The 19,307-nt window shown below is 39.2% G+C and overlaps 1 protein-coding gene across 4 annotated transcripts in view; it reads right to left on the bottom strand.

Annotated features, from left to right (window-relative positions):
- The window catches only part of LOC148215163 (uncharacterized), a 45,946-nt gene that overhangs the window by 24,037 nt on the left and 2,602 nt on the right, over positions 1–19,307 (bottom strand). Inside the window, exons 3-4 of one of the 4 annotated variants that reach the window (XR_015796866.1) lie at positions 14,940–14,994; positions 13,952–14,041 (exon numbers count right to left, since the gene is read on the bottom strand). Coding sequence is in view for 1 of the 4 variants with exons in the window: in XM_088144979.1 (XP_088001105.1) it covers positions 13,952–14,041; positions 14,940–15,081 (232 nt within the window). In the remaining 3 variants the exon portion in view is untranslated. Of the gene's footprint in view, positions 1–13,951; positions 14,042–14,939; positions 16,283–16,466; positions 16,843–19,307 lie in introns of those variants that run through there. The other 3 variants (XM_088144979.1, XR_015796865.1, XR_015796867.1) reach the window with 3 other exon arrangements.

Genomic DNA, 19,307 nt, shown 5'->3' with positions numbered 1-19,307 from the left:
CTTCACATATTATTAATATTTATTAAAAGTCAACAGGCAGTGACTGATACTGAAAGCTTTCCAAAATACTATTCTTCAGTAGGGACATTTATCCTTATAGATTCAGGCAATCTTGTAGTATATTGGGTTAGTGTTATCTGATTGATTAACCATGTCTGAGATCTAGCATTGTTACTCAATTACCTTGGACTGCCTGCCATATATTATAATTGTTGCAGATTCACTGAAGCTAGTTCTTCTATAGGTTTCACAAAGCAAGAAGCAGGAAAGCCTATCCCTGACTCATTCATTCTCATACACACATACACACACACACACGCACACACAGTCTCCCCAGTATAGTTTTCCCTAATTTGGACGCGCTCCAAATGTATAGACTTCAACTCTCAGAATTTCCCAATAGGGTCATTACTGAAAATTACAGGAGTTTGACTCCCCCCACCACAGAAAGGGTACCACAACTGAAGAAGGCTAAGCTAAGGTATTCATTCTTGTATAGATATATTGCTAATGTATGATTTTTATATGCAGCTTTTCAAAAAATATTTTTTCATACATAATAATTCTAAATTTACTTAATCTAAAACATTCCAAACATAAAATGCCTTTTATAAAGGTGTGTATGTATATGTGTGTGTGTGTGTGTGTGTGTGTATACTCCATAAATTTCTCAAATATAATTTTATTGCATGATAAGGAACAGTAGTGGACTTCATGAATTATCTGCAACAAAAAATGCTGCTTTGGTGTATTATGCCAAAGATCCTGGTGCTGATTTTTAGAGAATTTGCGACTGGAATATCTCAGTCAGCCCCTCCCACCCCCCACCAGGAGTTGGAGTAAATAACAGATCTCATGACTCTTCATGGCAAGAGTTTTACAGTCACAAGTTGGCTAGAAAAGAATCTCAGTTGTGGGGCTCTTCAGGATGTGCATCACAGGAAGGCACATCTGCTGCCCAGACTGATGACATTTTAATGTTTTTCTCAACATCTCTTTAGAAAAAAAAAATGTAAGTGCCTATAATACGCTAGAATTTTATATATCTTCAGTGCCATTCATGTGCTCATATTATTTTTAACATTTAAAATTATGTTGGTCAGAAATAATCTAATTATTGGACAGATTAGAAACTTAGTAAGAGTTGATAGGATTTGTTACAGGTTCTTTTATAAGGGATGATGGCAAACAGGCAAGAGATGAGGCTTTTATTACTAAAAGTGCTTTATTATACTATGTATACTATGTATACATACATACATTATACATGTATACTATGTATAATAAATGTTTACATTCTAAATACAATGGTTTCCTATTTGGGTCACTTTTAAGACTATCTTTTTACATTTCTATCTTAATTCCTTTCAGTTGGTTTTCAGTTTTTAATCTTACAACTTTCTTTGTACTTTCTCCACCAAACACTAAATTCCTCACTCCTCCTTGATTATCTCTGTTAACACTTTCTTGACCGTTGCTGGTGTGGGTCTTCCGGGCTGTGTGGCCGTGTTCTGGAAGTTTTGTTTCCTAACGTTTCGCCAGCATCTGTGACCGGCATCTTCAGAGAGCAGGAGCACAGACAAGAGCAGTTCTCTCTGTGCCCAGGGTGATGTGACCCTTTTGTGGGTATTTATAGAGATCTGAGGGGGGATTCGGAGTGTGTGGTGGGAGGGTTAGGGGGTAGGGTGTGTGTGGGGGGGGGGTTGAGTTAACGAGTGGCTCCTTGTTTTGGTGTTAGAATAGGTGTGTATCTTCCTGGGGATTAGGCAGGATTTTTTCTTCTATTGAGTTGTTAACGAGTGGCTGCTGAGGGTGATTAGTATGTTCATTGTGTGAATTGTTCACGCATCCTGGTGGTTGAGCTGAGTTCGTTGACCTTTTGCAGGCTGTATTTTTTAGGATTGGTAGCCAGGTTTTGTTGATTTTTAGACTCTCCTCTTTTTTATTGAAGCTGTGCTGGTGTTTGTGAATCTCAATGGCTTCCCGGTATAGCCTGGTACAGTGGTTTCGCAGATCTGATTGGCCCGATCCATCAGGGTTTTGATAATGCCTCTTTTCTGATGTGGGTCAGAACCAATTCCTAAACTCTGAACTTAACCACCTTAATTGGGTCCTACAAGCGAATGGCTACTCCAAGAATGAAATAAAAAGAGCCATCAAACCAAGAAAACAACATGCGACTGAAGAAGAAAAACAGCCACCCACCAACAAAGTATTTCTGCCCTACATCAAAGGGGTCACAGACCGCATGGGAAATCTGATGGAAAAACACAATTTCCAAACAATCTTCAGACTAACCAGAAAAATACAACAAGTGCTAAAATCAGCAAAAGACAAAAGGGATCCCCTCACCGCCGCAGGAGTATACCGCATACCATGCAGCTGCGGGCAAGTATACATCGGGACCACAAAACGCAGCATCCAGACCAGGATAAAAGAACATGAAAGACACTGCAGAATACAGCAACCAGAAAAATCTGCAGTAGCTGAACATGTTCTCAAGCACACAGGACACAAAATCCTATTTGAAAACATAGAGATACTGGACAACACCAACAGCCACTATACCAGGCTATACCAGGAAGCCATTGAGATTCACAAACACCAGCACAGCTTCAATAAAAAAGAGGAGAGTCTAAAAATCAACAAAACCTGGCTACCAATCCTGAAAAATACAGCCTGCAAAAGGTCAAGAACTCAGCTCAACCACCAGGACATGTGAGCAGTTCACACAATGAACATACTAATCACCCTCAGCAGCCACTCGTTAACAACTCAATAGAAGAAAAAATCCTGCCTAATCCCCAGAAAGATACACACATATTCTAACACCAAAACAAGCAGCCACTCGTTAACCCAACACTCCCACACACACACCCTATCCCCCCACCCCCCCACCACACACCCCCAATCCCCCCCCCCAGATCTCTATAAATACCCACAAAAGGGTCACATCATCCTGGGCACAGAGAGAACTGCTCCTGTCTGTGCTCCTGCTCTCTGAAGATGCTGGTCACAGATGCTGGTGAAACGTTAGGAAACAAAACTTCCAGAACACGGCCACACAGCCTGGAAGACCCACACCAGCCATCGTATTCTGGCCGTGAAAGCCTTCGACAATACACTTTCTTCACCCTTTTATTGCTTGCAGTTCAACTATTAGACTTTTAGTATTTTCCTTTCTCATATTTTTTTCTGCCCCCCTTCCTACTTGTTTTGCTTCTTCCAGCTTCTTCCTTCCAGCGTCTTGTCCAAGGTTGGTTGTTCACAGCAGGATAGCAGTTGCTCTTTTTTTTGGTTGACATAACACCATAACTAACACCATTGCCCTTGGAGTGAATACAGGGATCTCTCTTTTCATCCTTCTTCTTGTCCTGGCTTTTCTTCCAATCACAGATTTCCATATCCTCCTTTCTCTGGCCCCACCAACCGTTACCATTCTTAATAGGTTCTGCATAATAAATAGATAAATGACAAGACTGCCCCCACTTCAATGTTCTCTCCCAGATCAGCTTTGACCAGAACTTCTGAGGCTTTGGGTCTGTGGAATTGCTGATTGCAGCTTCTCCATTCTTGTCTTGCCTATTCATGCACTCAAACCTCCAGCCATAATCACCCTTTCTTGGCTCGCCACTTTATGCTCTTCCTCCTTGGGATGTCTTCTGAGCCTTGAGGCACTTAATTTATATTGGCTTTGTAACTGTTTTCCTCCTCCTCCTCCTCCTCCTCCTCCTCCTCCTCCTCCTCCTGTTTTCTCAGCCATCTCCATCTCACCATTTTGATCTTTCACAACCAGCAGCCCCTTCTTTAAATAACCATTTTCTTCCAGCTAGCTCTCAACTCTTCCTATTTAATACTTCTCAGCTCCACTTCATGACTCTTCATGGCAGAAAGTATTTCATAGAAATATCCATGCAGTTTTCATGGCAAAGTTTTGTTGTTGTTTTTTTAACTTCCCAGTCCAGCCTACAGCAATGAGATTCTCTGGTTGGTTCCCACCAATTATTAGTTCTAACTGTAGATACTTACCTTCCAAGCTTGGACAAGCTGTGCCCAATGCTGCCACCTGATGAAGTAGAACTCTTGAATAGTATGAATATGTACAAAGCCCCTTTGCTTGTTGCTTTAAAATTTCTCCTATTCTGTATTCTAGTAAACTCCAGACCAGTACAGTGGCTTTATTACAGTTGAAATGAAATGAAGAAAGGGAACAAGAATATTAGTTTCTAACAGCCCACATCAGTCAAACAAATTAAAGCCAAATGGATGTACTACTTTTAGAATACTTTTTCTCTTTTATGCAAGCAGAAATCAACTATTTCTGCTAGAAATCAATCTCTCTCTCTCTCTCTCTCTCTCTCTCTCTCGTTCTCACTGTCTCATTTTAATTTTATGGTCAGCATACTCTACAAACACTTCATTACAAACCAATATGAACATGATATGAATAACATTTATTTCCAAGTTATATTATTAGAATCTATAGTTAGAACAAGAAGTTTGGCCAAATTTTGCAAAAATGTATGTGACTCCTATACTTCTGACACACAGTATTACATTTTTCAAAGTCTACACGTGAAAATGTCAGTGATTGGAATATATCCTAAAAAGCAAACATGCATGATGATTGTTCTTGATTTTATAATATCATGAAATATGTACTCTGTACATATACTCTGCTTTTATCAAGAAGTCCACTGTTACTGTACTATTGTTATATAACTTGCCACATCCTAATGGGCCTTTATTTATACATACCTGATAATATGGAATTATATACTCTTGTTAATGCCCTTTTTCTGAATGAACTTTTCTTCTAGGTTCTTTAATGAAGCCTTTCCTATTATTCTGTAGTCCACAGAAAGCCTATGCTATAAATATTAATATACCAAATGCCAACAGGTTCCTTCTTGCAGCATCTATGCACAGTTCCCAGAACCACATTCAAATGACACTAATAAGTTTTGAGCTTTTCCTTCCTTCCTTCCTTCCTTCCTTCCTTCCTTCCTTCCTTCCTTCCTTCCTTCCTTCCTTCCTTCCTTCCTTCCTTCCTTCCTCCCTTCCTCTCCAGCTTTCTCTCTCCTGAGCTAACTAAGTCTAGTTTTCTATTGGCACACCTCTTGCCTCATCATGCCTTCCAGCTACAAACAGCAACTAAGCCATCATTAGTCAGCCTCTACTGTAACTTTCCCATAATGGAGAAAAGGAAACAAGAAAGAAAAGGAGTTCTGAGGCCAGCAGGAGTCAAGGCAATATCACAGCACATTTTAAATTGCTTCGGAAGAATTGAGGAATAGAACTGGTGCCACGTGGGCAAGGATTTTAGTACAATAGATTAACATAGGATTCTTTGGGAAATAGATTCTCATATGTCTTTTATCTCAATCTGCCAATACCTAATCTTTCTTTCTGTCCCATAGCATTAGTCTCTTTTCCATTTTAATGGTGAAGTGGCTATTTGGTACACTCCAAGTTTTGGACTGAACTTTTTACCCACCCAACGTAACAATTGGCAAGGAACTATAGGATTTGTAATCCAAACCAGGGTAGTTTAGCCTTGCCTTACATGCATTTAATAAATCAAACTGAGTGGCCTGAAGGGGTGCTAAGAAGTGATGTTCCTTCCATAGGTCTGCAGGTATTGGTTTTCTAAGAAGTATTATCTTAATCCAAAATGAGGACAGGGATACTTAATAGCAAAGTTAACTCTGGGACTATCGCTGTAATAACCATCATTATCATTAAATTATTATGGTTGGTTGCACCATATGGTTGGACTGCACATCTGCAGTCAGCCAGATGTTTAGACTGGCATTTTTATCCACCTATCGAGTCCTTCCCAAGAACCTGGGAATAGGCAGATATTGTTGTTTGATGGTGTTAAAGGTATCGTTGCAGGATATAAGCTGTTTCAAGTAAAACTGGCTTTTGCAATTGGCTGATGGTGATTTTGTCAATGCCGACGATCTTCAAGTGGTGCTCCAGATGTTTTGGGATTGCACCAAAGGTGCCTATAACTATTGGTACTATCTTTGCTTTCTTTTGCCATAGTCATTCTACTTCTATTTGCAGGTCTTTGTTATCTTGTGATTTTCTCCAGTTCTTTATCTTCTATTCTGCTGCCTCCAGATATTGCAATGTTCAGTATCCAGACTTTTTTGTCTTTCTTATCAACAGTTGTTAAGTCTGGGGTGTTGTGTGGCAGGTGCTTGTCTGTTTGAATTCTAAAGTCCCAGAGCACTTTAGCTTCTTCCTTTTCTATTACTTTGTCTGTTTTGTGGTCCCACCAGTTCCTGCTTGCAGGCAAATAGTATTTCTTGCAGATATTCCAATGTACTATCATTGCTACTTGTCATGCTGTTTGTAGTCAGTCTGTGCAATCTTCTTGCAGCAGCTAACTAGGTGATCCTCTGTTTCTTCAGCTTCCTTGCAGAGGCGGTATTTGCTGTCTGTTGCTGTCTTCTCAATTCTGGCTTTGTGTGCATTTGTTCTTCAGGCTTGGTCTTGGGCAGCCAGAATCAGCCCCTTTGTCTCTTTCTTCAACTTTCCTGCTCTTAGCCATTGCCAGATTATCTTGTTATTATCTGCTTTGCTTGCTAGTTTGTTTGGTTTTTTTTTTGGTGTACTGGCCATGTAATGCTTTGCCTTGCCATGTCTCTATTCTTCATTTGGTCTTTCTTGTAGGCTAGTCTGGTTTCTTTGCTATTCAGTAAGCCTTCATGGTGTACTAGCTTCAGTGCATCTTCTTCACTGTCCTTCAGATATTCTTCCAATGCCCTTTTTTCTTCTTCAACCTTCTGCTATACTTGCAACATTCCACACCCACCTATGCCCCTTGGTAAGTAGAGTTTGTCAACGTTGGGTGGATGAAGGGCATGACTCATTGTCATTGTTTCTCTGGTCTTCCTAATTATTATTATTATTATTATTATTATTATTATTATTATTATTTACTAAAATATCATCATTAAAGATGGAAGGAACATCTTTGTGGCTCAATTCTTGGTTGTGGAAGGTACCCAACTTATTTTGTATCGGTCTCAGGGATAGCCCCTGTACTGAATGCAATATTCAGTTCCCTTGCTTTCCCATCAAGGTCTTTTCTAAGACATGGTACTAGTTTTTAAAGATGCTTTTTTTCACACAGCAGGGCTGTCACGGGGCAGAGCTTCATTTGAGCTGGGAAGAGGTTGAACTAGAGCAGCCAAATTAGTAAAAACTTCCCTGAATTGCACAAGTTGTTCTGCATTCGTGAGGCTACTATTAGTGAGGCTCTAATCTATCTATTCTATCTAACGAAGAAAAACACTGCCCTTTCTTGCAATTGCTAAACAACAGCTCCCAGACTGGCCACTGGGGTTCTAGCAGCAAAATTGAGCAACATATGGGTTAAAATACCAGTTCCTCAGCTCTGTTCATACCCATGAGTAATTAATTCCCTTTGAAATCAGTGTGTCTTATTTCTGAGTAGAGAGGTTTATGAATCTATATTTTATGGCTAATGGCTTCCCAAGCTTTTGTAAGGCAGATAAGTAGCTGATTAGTGATAACTTTGAGTGGGGTTATAATTACCTACTAGGTTAGGCTGGGATAATCAACAGATGTTTCATCAGTGGTGGGAAGTAATGGCAGGAAATAGCTATTCATAGCTGTGAATCACTTTTAAATTTCTTGAATGAGATACCTATTGGAACTTAAAGAAAGTAATACCTGTTCAGATGATGGAATGAGCAGGAAAATAGAAAAATGCTTCATACTGGTAATGCTGAGGAAATAGGAGGGTAGAGAAAAAGAAAAGAGAGACAGAAGGTGATAGTAAAGAATAAATGGAAAACTGGTATGAAGTCTTCAGGAAGAATGGCAATGCAAGTCACAGGAAGAGTGCCTGTTTTTATGGATTATAGTTGCACATCTGAAAATAGACATATTACAAGGGACCTATAGGTATGTAATGCTCTTTCATGCAAAAGACACTAAAACTTGATAATGCTACCTCTGGAACTTTTCAGAACTTATAGAAATGAGAAGAATGTAACAATACATATAAAAGCCAATTCCAGTATTTGTGATTGTCTTTTAACATTTTGTCATGTTTTACTGTGATTTAAAAAAAAGAGAACAGGTTGAACTATGTATGGCTAATTGCTTCGGACTATATAGGAAGGCAAAAACCTGCATCTCTCTCAAAAACTGGGACCCTGGGGGCAAGGGACATTTTTATATAGATTGTTACTATACACGCTGGATCATGGAGAAAGCACGAGAGTTCCAGAAAAATATCTACTTCTGCTTCATTGACTATGCAAAAGCCTTTGATTGTGTGGATCACAACAAACTGTGGCAAATTCTTAAAGAGATGGGAATACCAGACCACCTTACCTGTCTCCTGAGAAATCTGTATGCGGGCCAAGAAGCAACAGTTAGAACCGGTCATGGAACAACCGATTGGTTCAAAATAGGGAAAGGTGTACGACAAGGCTGTATACTGTCACCCTGCTTATTTAACCTATATGCAGAGTACATCATGAGAAATGCCAGGCTGGAAGAATCACAAGCCGGAATTAAGATTGCAGGGAGAATCATCAACAACCTCAGATATGCAGACGATACCACCCTAATGGCAGAAAGTGAAGAAGAACTAAAGAGCCTCTTGATGAGGGTGAAAGAGGAGAGTGCAAAAGCTGGCTTGAAACTCAACATTAAAAAAACTAAGATCATGGCATCTGGACCCATCAATTCCTGGCAAATAGAAGGGGTAGAAATGGAAGCAGTAACAGACTTCATTTATTTGGGCTCCAAGATCACCGCAGACGGAGACTGCAGCCATGAAATTAAAAGACGCTTGCTCCTTGGGAGGAAAGCTATGGCAAGCCTAGATAGCATATTAAAAAGCAGAGACGTCACCTTGCCGACAAAGATCCGCATAGTCAAAGCTATGGTTTTTCCAGTAGTAATGTATGGCTGTGAGAGCTGGACCATAAAAAAGGCCGAGCGCCGAAGAATTGATGCCTTTGAACTGTGGTGCTGGAGAAGACTCTTAAGAGTTCCCTGGACTGCTAGGAGGTCAAACCAGTCAATCTTAAAGGAAATCAACCCTGATTGCTCATTGGAAGGATCGATAATGAAGCTCAAGCTCAGATATTTTGGCCACCTAATGCGAAGAGAGATCTCTTTGGAGAAGACCCTGATGCTGGGAAAGATTGAAGGCAAAAGGAGAAGAGGACGGCAGAGGATGAGATGGTTAGACAGCATCACTGAAGCAATGAGCATGAAACTGAGCAAACTCAGGGAGGCAGTGAAGGACAGGAAGGCCTGGCGCAATATGGTTCATGGGGTCACGAAGAGTCGGACACGACTTAACGACTAAACAACAACAACAACAACTATATGTTTCAATTATTTCTATGGAAACAAAATAGTACAGTACATTTAGAAACACCACAGCTATTAAAATTTGGCCTCCATGCCTTAATTTTTGCAGGGACATTTACTTTTTACACAGGACTTTGATTCCACGGTCACAGCTGCCATTCTGATTTTTTTGACATGCCACTCTGCAGTGCCCCTATATATTAGGAAGCTTGGCTTCCATTTATAAGGTCCCTTTAGGGGATGTGTAATGCCTACCTATGTACCTGATTCTATCTGTTCTTAGAATAGATGGGCTTCCTTTTTTTCTTTTTTTTTTTTTGGCATATGCTGCCTATTTTAAAACATAATGCCTACATGGTATGAAGTTTGCAGTCATTGATGGATTAAATGAATAACTCATTTTGAAATTAGTCTATATTCACTGAGCATGCTTTGCTAAGTGCTTTTAATACACTGAAATGGGAATGGGATGAGTAGTTGGATTGTATATCTTTTTATTCAGTGACATGATGTCATTTGGAGGACAGCAAATTTCCATTTTTAATGCAAAATCATTTCTATGTTAAAAACATTGAATGTTTTACCAGTATAATTTTCCAAAGTTACAGATAATTATAATATTGATAACAATAGTAATAGCAATAATCTCCACCTTTCTATTTATATAAGTACTTGAGGCAGCTTTACATATGAGTCATGAGGTAAGATTAATGTGACTTTCATAATCATGGAGGGTAGTTTCTTCATTCAAGTAAATGGATTAAAAATATCATAGATCAGTTCAGGATTTTGTACAAATGTGACTAAGCTTGCTATTCAGCCTTAATAGTGACTTGTTGATTCAAGAATGTATATATAATCTATTTTTTAATAAACTTTTATCTGCTATTGCATAACAATTATATGCAAAAGAAAGGAAAGCCTCAGGGTTGTTTTAATAATAATCATCTTTCCTGCTTTTCATTACTGCCTGCTATAATGTGGATGGAAAAGGTCATCAGGCTTTGTGCTGATTTTCTCCTTCAAGCCAAACAACTTGACAATTTATATTCAGCAGTCCTTTCATGTTTTGTTACATTCATGGTCTGCGGGGAGGGGGGGGCGGATCAGAACAAAAGAATCAAAATAATGTTGTTGTTTTTCCAACCTTTGAAGTCTGCTGTATCTTTGTTATAAGTTGTTTACTGAAGATTCCACTCACAAAATTGGAAGTGGCACATTACTGTCATATTAGCAGAACATTTTATCTGTTTATGACGTGGCAGGGAGAAAGCCATTTTTTATTTTTCCTGTTGTTTTAGGAAGGCCATAGAGTGAAGACATCCTCTTTAATTTTTTATATACACTCCTTAATGACAGATGGAGCCTATTTATCTCAGGGTGCTATATTTTTTGCAATTTTATACTTCAATATTTATGCATTATTATTTCTTAGATTTCAATGTAATCTATCCTTCAGGAACTAAAAGTAGCAGTTTTTCTCCATCATTTTTTCCCCTACAACAACAACATGGGGTAGACTGAGCTGAGAGAAAGAATGATAGGCCAAAAGTAATCCAGTGAACTTCTATGCCTAAATGAACCAAGATGTCCTCATTCCTAGACCAACATCATGCTGATAGTTACAACTTCCTTGAATGTAAATACAACAAAATAAAATTTAGTTTTATCTTGATCCTACTGACATTTTGGAGCACACCCCCAGGATATCACTCAAAGGCCATATATAGCCTTCACCTTCAAAGCAATTGTTTACTGAATATTAAGGCAGTATCTCTCAGGGTGTGGGTTGTGAACCTCAGGGATTTTGCAAGTCCATGAAAGAGGGTTCCCAGAGAATGCCTTCCTTGCAAGTCTTTTCCAAGCAGGCTAACTAGCCTGATGCAAAAGTATGCTGAATGCAAAGCAACACAATGTTTTTAGAACCCTGAATGAAATCTGAATGCTCTTTTTGTTTAATACACTGTATTTGCCTTTCAAAGGCCAAAAGGCTTCTAAACAAAGCTTTGACTGTCTGACCTGACACTTACTTTGCAAAAGGAACTATGATGGAGGGGCAAAAGTGGGAGAATGCAAAAAGAGAATTGCAAAAATGAAAGGGGGAAGATTTACAAGCACCAAGCAAGTGACTGGAAGGAAAAGAAAAGGTGGGCTGTAACTTTATCTCAGCGCAGCTTTCCTAGGAGAATGCCAAGAGCAACTTACAGTCTGCTAGTGTTTTGCAAAGAGCAGCATTTTAAGAGCAGTTTTGGAGAAATCAGTTTAAGGCAAGTCAATGCTGTTTTCTTTTTTCCCTCCTGACTTTAGCAAATGAGAATGGCTGTCTTCAAAATGGCAGCCAGATTTCAGGAATTATGTGAAAGTGAGCAGGTTTGTCCTTCCCATTAAAAATGTTATTTTTTCTTATTCCAATGAAATCATTTTATATTTATAAAGCTCTAGAGTTCTATAATTGTTTTATTGGATATAAATTAAATTTAAATTATTAAAAATAAATGGCATATTTATTTCTTGCCCAGCTCAGCCCCCAATAAAATCATTAGTTTTATTCACAGGGGGCCATAAATCTACTTTGAATCTTTCAGCCCAAGCACTTTCACTGCTTGGAAACAAGAAACGCAAGAAATTGTAACACATACCCGAAAGGCTTCCAGAACTATAGATTTCCTTGTTATAATGTCCCTGCAGCAGTTAAATTATTTATAGCCAAAGAGCTAGGCCTTCTGCTATCTGGTATATATTTTATGCCAATAAATATGTAAGAGAGCCAGTCTAGTGTAGTGGTTAAGGCATCAGGTTAGAAGCTGGGAGACTGTGGGTTCCAGTCCTGCCTTAGGCACAAAGCCAGCTGGGTGACATTGGGCCAGTCACTCTCTCTCAGCCCTAGAAAGAAGGCAATGGCAAGCTACTTCTGAAAAAATCTTGCCAAGTAAACTGCAAGGACTTGTCCAGGCAGTCACCAGGAGTCGATACTAATTTGAAGGCACACACACAGTCAAAGATGTAACAGAAGCAGTCCAATCACATGTATAGGAACTATGTTTTGCATTTTTCAACCTGTACCAAACACACTAATTTGGCCAGAATTGGGTTTTACTTCCACAGTATTTGTCATTTGAAATACTGCCTGAAACAAATGTTATAGACTTAGTCTCTGTCATAAGTTTATTTCCTGTTGGAAAAATGTGCATCCTTTGATTTGACCTGTTGTGGCCTCTGAGCCCAATTCCTGTCAATGTTTGATCAGAGTGTGTGACAACTGAGTATTGCTCAAAGAATGGTAACATAGGACAGTTTAAATTCCAGAGGAAGGGAAGATGTAAGAGAGGGAGGGATTGGTCTGAGAAAAGCTTGGAATCCTAGTTCAAAGAAATTTTCCCAGCTGTCAGATTAAAAGGGTTAGAAATCTATATTTATTTCCAGGGAAGGCAAAGATTAGCAGTCTGCAGACACTTTGTGCTATGTACATAGCAAAAAGTTATCTTGCTGTGACAGCTAAGAGAATACTCTAAAGAAGTTAACTTAAACTGTAACCTTAAAAGAACTTTCTCATTACCTTTTAATGATATATTTTAAAATAATGTATGCTAATTTGAGTTTTGTTCAAATGTGGGGCGTTGTTCTGCACTTTCCTGACACACTGGCAAGTCATGTTACCTGCTATCTACTGTTCCAGAGACCTTAAAGATCTCCCTCAAGTTGTACTTTAATTCTGAGGAACAAAAGATAAAAAGGAAGGCCATCCACAACAGGGTACGTAACACAGAGAAACAGTCAGAAGTTGAACATAGAGTTCTTGACATGGACCTTGTGGAACAACAGGTCCCAAGTTTCTAACTATCGTTATGGGGGTCCCTCTGTGTTAGATTTTGCACCATTCCTTATTACTCATTTAACACAGAAGCGCATTTACACAATTCAGGCTTAACAGCTTATTCTCAAAAGTAGAAAAGAGCTTCACTAACACCTATGTTTGAAGCACTTCTGCTCATGCTCAGAGAAAGCTATCAATATTTGTTTTTTGCACACCTCCTGGAATATCTTTTGGTGTTCTGAATTAATGTTCCTCATCCTTCCTAAATGGAGGAGAACTGCTAGTGGTTTGGCCTACATGGTTTCTGCTCAGCTGTGATTGCTGCCAGAATGCACTGGGTTTGAATTATACTTATGTTTAGAGAGTGTAGGTTACCTATGTTGGGCCTAGAAGGCCAATAACTTTTAATGTTTGCCACCAGCAGTGTCTCCCTAATGTATTAATTTTTCACTTTGTATTACATTGTTTCCTTTTGGCCTCTGTAAATTCAATAAATAAATGAACTTGAGTGATCCCCACTTATTTATTTTTCATTTTCAGGGGTTATAGTATTGCAAAGTTTGAAAAGCCATGCTTTAAAAGGGGCTGGGAAAGAATCTACATAGCATTTACATACCTCCCTGGGCTTGCAGAATGTACACTTAGTCCAGTTTGGGGAAAGATTTGCCCACAGAATGGAAGTTTTTTCTTTCTTTTTTCTTAAAGAAGCAAGCGGGTGGACACACACTGCAGACACACATTGATATGAAACATCCATTAACTTACTGCATAGGGAATAACCCTGAGAAGCAGGAAATCGAAGCTCAAGTCTCACCAGCAGAAAAGGCATAAAATGCCCTTTTGGCTTTTTGCATCCTACAGAAAATAAATTGTGTTAAGCATTTTAGGACAACTCCTAGTCAACAGTTGAACATATGATAAACCTGTGCATTCCTATTAATCAAAAACCACCTATCAAACCTTCCCTGAAACATGAAAATCCTGAACTTAAATGAACAAGAATGCTATATTTTCTACATGTATGTAACCAATGAGTTTTGTCAGATTCTTAACTGTATAGTATGTGACAGTTGGGTTTTTAAATTCTTTTTTAAAAATTGCTGTACTTGATTAAAAAGTCCCCCTTCCCAAGTTTTATCAAAAACATAATAATTTGTGCAAGTAACCATCTTTTGGGGGAGGGGGTTGGATTGTGTGCATTAGGAAAGTACCTTTAGTAAGTCAGCAGGGGCACACTGAGAAGAACAAGCAATAGTGTGCAGTCAAGAGCCCTAAACCTGGATGTGCAGCAGTGTGTGGGGGGGGAGGGAGAATGATAGAGATGACTGAATGAATGATGCTACCTAAGTGCTCAGCAGCGTTCATACTTTCTTCCTCCCACCCTGCATGTGCAGGCAAGAACAAGTGAATATGAAGTATCTCCTCCTCCTCCTCCTCCTCCTCGGGGAGCTACAGTGAAAAATTGTATGTGCAGTAATTGGTCTACTTAATTCAATACGGCTATGATTCTGCAAGGCAAAAGTGATGTATTGGACTGGGATGAAGTCCCTAGTCTTTGCCAATGCAGCGTTTACTGGTACACGGGGAAACTCCCTTTTGTGCCTAAAAAGTACTGGCCTCTTTCTGCTGGTGGAGTGTTTGAACTCAGAGAAGTTCCAGGGTTCATTTACGTTAAAAGGGCAGGGGGTGACAAAACAACCAGCAGATTTTTCTGTGGGCATTTCCACACGTGCATCAACCTCCCCCTTCTTACCAGGTGCTACCGATTTGCTCTTTTGCAGAAGTGTTTTCATTGTTACTCCCTGGAACTTAAGTAGAAGAAAAAGGATAAAAATTGAAACATCGGCCAGCCAGCAGAGCCCCCTGTGTCCACATCCTTGTTTTTTCTTTTGCATATCATTTTGCAATAAAGAAAAGAGAAAGAAAAGAAACCAATGACTAAGCAGTTGATAGGGTTGAAAGTCACCCTTCCAATCACTCCTGAAAAATGAGATGATCAGGATCACGGCCTTGGTGGGAAGAAGAAATCCCAGCAAAGATTTCTGCCAATGAGAAATTACCCCACCCTGCAACTCCAGAAGAAATACTGAAAGAATCTCTTCATCCTGTTTCCTGCATAGAAGGATCTGAGCCAAAAATGGATTCGCTCAGCTTCCAAACCTCATATTGGGTCCCACAACACTGTAGGGATTCAGATGACAGATCACAGCAACCATCACAAATGAAAAGGCCCTGTTATATTTGGTTCCCCTTCAGTTACTCACTTGTTGAAGTTAAGTTTATCATTCAATGTTAGTACTTAGAATTCAGACATTGAACCTGTTACAGTTCTATATGCAGGCATATTAAGGGTGTATTTAGCTTGTGCCAATGGCTCTTTTTGTGAACAAATACAATTTCTTCAGAGTTTTCTATCACTGGAATACCTCCTGGGACTTCTAGGGCTGGGTTCAATGATGATTTTATTAAATAAACTATGGTTTATAAATTATACTGGTTCACACTTTGCATTAAACCATAAACTATAATTTATGAAGCACATTGGCTGGATTCATACATAATATATTAAAATACAAACAAGTAAATTACATTTAGCTTAGCATGGTTGTATAACCATGACTTTGGAGTCAGAGAGCTATAATCTCATGCTATGCATGGTTGCCTGAATAACAATCTTTCTGTGTGGAATTTATATACAGTTGGTAATGTACTGTTAGTGGTGTTAAGTTAAATCATACTGTATGTTCTATAAAAATATGGGTAGGATGCCACTGTTTCAAAGGCAGTAGTGTTTATATTCCCTCTTCTACTGAATTAGCAGAAAGGGTTAAATCAGGCCTAGTTGCATTATTGATAAGACAATGGCCATGGAATGAAGAGGTGCATGATATTGCTTAGGTGACCCTGCCTCTCGTCTGTTCCTACCTAGTTCATTATTCTGCCAGAGTTTAGTACTGCACCAACGTATCTTTACAAATATAGTTGTCTCGCCGACCCTTTTGCTAATTCCTATAGTTCCTCAGCTGGCAGATTTTCTCCTACAGTTTACTCAGCTTGTCTAAAGATTTAACAAAAGTTCCAATTTTTGAAGCAAGAGGTTTGTTGTTCCTCCTTATCCATCATCCTTTTAAAAATGAAACCCCCCCCCCCAAAAAAGCTTAGGAAATGAACATCACACACACACACACACACCTTAGAAGAGTTATCAGTAGCACATTGTTTTATAGGAATTTTCCTCATCTCATTTCCTGCTGTTTCTCTATTTCCAGCCGAGCTGCATTTCAAGCCTACAGTATGTTCACCCCACCCCAAAGAGTTGTTGCTAAGAGAAAATACAACAATACTGGCAACAGTCTGAGTAATCAGAAAAGGGCCTTTTTGTTTTGCAAAAAGTGTTTTTTTCTCCCACATGAGTGAACATACAGGGTTTGCCAACAAACACACATTTCTTAAATTAGGGGAAAAAAATAATGCCAGAACCTGCTTTTGTTTAACTGCAAAAACTTATTTACTCAATAAGTGCTCTTGGAAGGCAAAAGTATCTTCCAGAGGTCCATATTTGCCTCTGAAATCCCGTTATTTTAAAGGGCTTTCACTCTTCTCCAGTCTTAAAGTTATAGTGCCATTGCTACTCTCTGTTCATTTGTAGTCCTAACCTGCAAGAGATAATGGATACAAATAACTGTTGTTGTTTTCAAAAAATCCAGACTCTTCCAGCTTAGAGCTAATATTCTATCACTTCACAAGCCATCCTTTGGCTCCTGCTCTTTGGAAAGTTGGCTATTTGGCTCTTCTGCCTGCCCTTCATGCAGAGGCAGTTATAGAAACAAACAAACATTCCATCTTCCCCCTGCTCCCAAAAGAGAAAACAGAAGTGAGTGATTCAGATTCTAAAAGCAACAGTATACCCAACTCTGTTAGGGCTGAAATGAGGAATTCGGACTGATTTGCATCCCTGAGGAAAGTGATCCTTATGTGGTAATTTCAGAAATGGTACTCTTGACATGGAGAGATCACTGCTTGGGAAACACTGAGCTGGTGTCATAGTCCCATTCTAGCTTATCCCTATAGACCAATGTATCTCAGCCATGGCAACTTTAAGATGTATGGACTTCAACTCCCAGAATTCCCATCAGCCATGCTGACTGGGGAATCCTGGGAGTTGAAGTGCACACATCTTAAAATTGCCAAGGTTGAGAAGCTCTGCTATATACTGAAGGATCCAGTTCCATTTCAGACAGTTCTGGGGGATGTCTTCTCAAACCTGACCCCCACTCTATTAATGAGGCGGCTATGTGCATCCTGTTCCATGTTGGGGTCAGTGATGCCCAATAGTACACAGAAGAGTTGCAGGTGATGAAGTGTGAAGGCAAGAGGCTTTAGCAGAGTTCTAAGGGCAAATCTGATTGAAAATGGTATGGGCATCATTACAACACCTGGGCTATGGCAGACAGGGACATTTCCTCTCTGATCACATATGTGGAAAATCGACCAATGGCACCTTGAAGGTTTTCAGCCTATTAGAAACAATTTACATTATCCATAAAATTGCTGAGTTTTGTGTTGTGCTTGATGCTAGGACAGAGTGCCATATTCAAGCTGTTTTGTACCTTATTTAAAAAATGTATGTGGATCAGTTTCACTATTTGTCACTCAAGGAAATGGAGTTTCTATATCTATTGCTCCACTGCTTATCTGTTACATCTTTTTCTGGCTTGGCTTCTAAAGACTTTTATGTAACCAATGATTGCTGAAATAGACGACACCACTCTTCAGCAGCAGAATTCCTTTCAGGAGGCAGTGATGAAAACTTTGCTTAGAAGCCATGCATGGACCCAACCAATCTGAACATCTATAGGTCCAATACTTATTTCTCCTGGTTCTATCAGATGATGTGTTTGGGAGGCATCTACTTGACTCCTTGGGAGCTGTCCTAGTCAGTTATACAAAGTTTGTTGCTCTCTCTCTCTCTCTCTTTCTGAATGAAACTGTGGGGGAGTATCATACAAAAGTTTTGAGTTAGTGGCTACCAGTATATAACAATATTCAGCTATGTTTCTGTATTCAGAAACTCAAGATAGGATAGTTCTTGGGGTTAGACAAGATGGGGTTCCTGGTGATTCTGAAGGATGGCTTGAGAAATTGCCTGATCAGTATAGCATTGCATTTCTGCTTACAGACCAGATTTGTAGGTTGGATGTGTTCTTGGATCCAACATTAATGCTGTATAGCCACATGCCATTTGTAAAATGATCCTTTCATTAGCTTATGCTGCTAATCACCTGGAGGAGAAGCTCCTTGTAGCAGTGATACATGCACTAGTGTCCTCAATTTTGGATTATTGCCATGAACTCTGTAGAAGGTATCCTTTGAAAATACTTTCCAGGCTGAATTTGAGCTCATTACAATATATATAACCTTACATGATTTGGTCCCAGATTATTTGCAGGAGCATCTAACGTCATACAGATCATCCTGAACTTTTAGATCTTCAAAGGGGCACTTTTTATATGGATCCTCTTAATATCAACCACCACCCCCATCATTTCCATGGCTGTGCCTAGACTATGGAACACTTTGTCTCTGGTTCCTATTTCTTATAAATTAGAAGGCGGCTGAAAACCTTCCTTTTTATGCATACCTTTTAGGGTTTAAAGAACTTTTTAGTGTTTTCAGTTTGGTTTTAATAATTTGCATTTTTATTTACAAATCTTAGACCACAGAAGTGTGTGTGTGTGTAGCAGCTACCAACAATGTAGCAATTTTTTCACATAAAATAACATTAAAATGTTGAAGAGTATGAAAAATTACATGACAACAATGTAGTATTGAGGTAGACTAAGTGATTCATCATAGCTCAGTGTAGTATTGAGGCAGACTAAGTGATTCATCATAGCTCAGGAACAGTGCTGAGTTTGCTTTAAATCCTATTGTTCTGAGGTTTTGTAACCAGTTTAAACACTAGATGGATATAGCATGTGTCATCTCTGATGAATACTTCATTTTTTTTCTTCCACTAGAGCAGAGCGGTCCTAATCTTATTGGGTGTGCCCCTTTGCCAACACAATGGAGCACTACTGATGGGGTGGCATGCCTACTCTGGAGGCCTCAGATAGACTTG

This window comes from Python bivittatus, unplaced genomic scaffold (assembly GCF_059951505.1).
Source record: "Python bivittatus isolate LINGU-HERP-01145 unplaced genomic scaffold, Pbiv_v1 ctg000350_np1212, whole genome shotgun sequence".
Classification (NCBI taxonomy): Eukaryota; Metazoa; Chordata; class Lepidosauria; order Squamata; family Pythonidae; genus Python; species Python bivittatus.
This window is presented reverse-complemented; position numbering and strand designations above follow the sequence as displayed.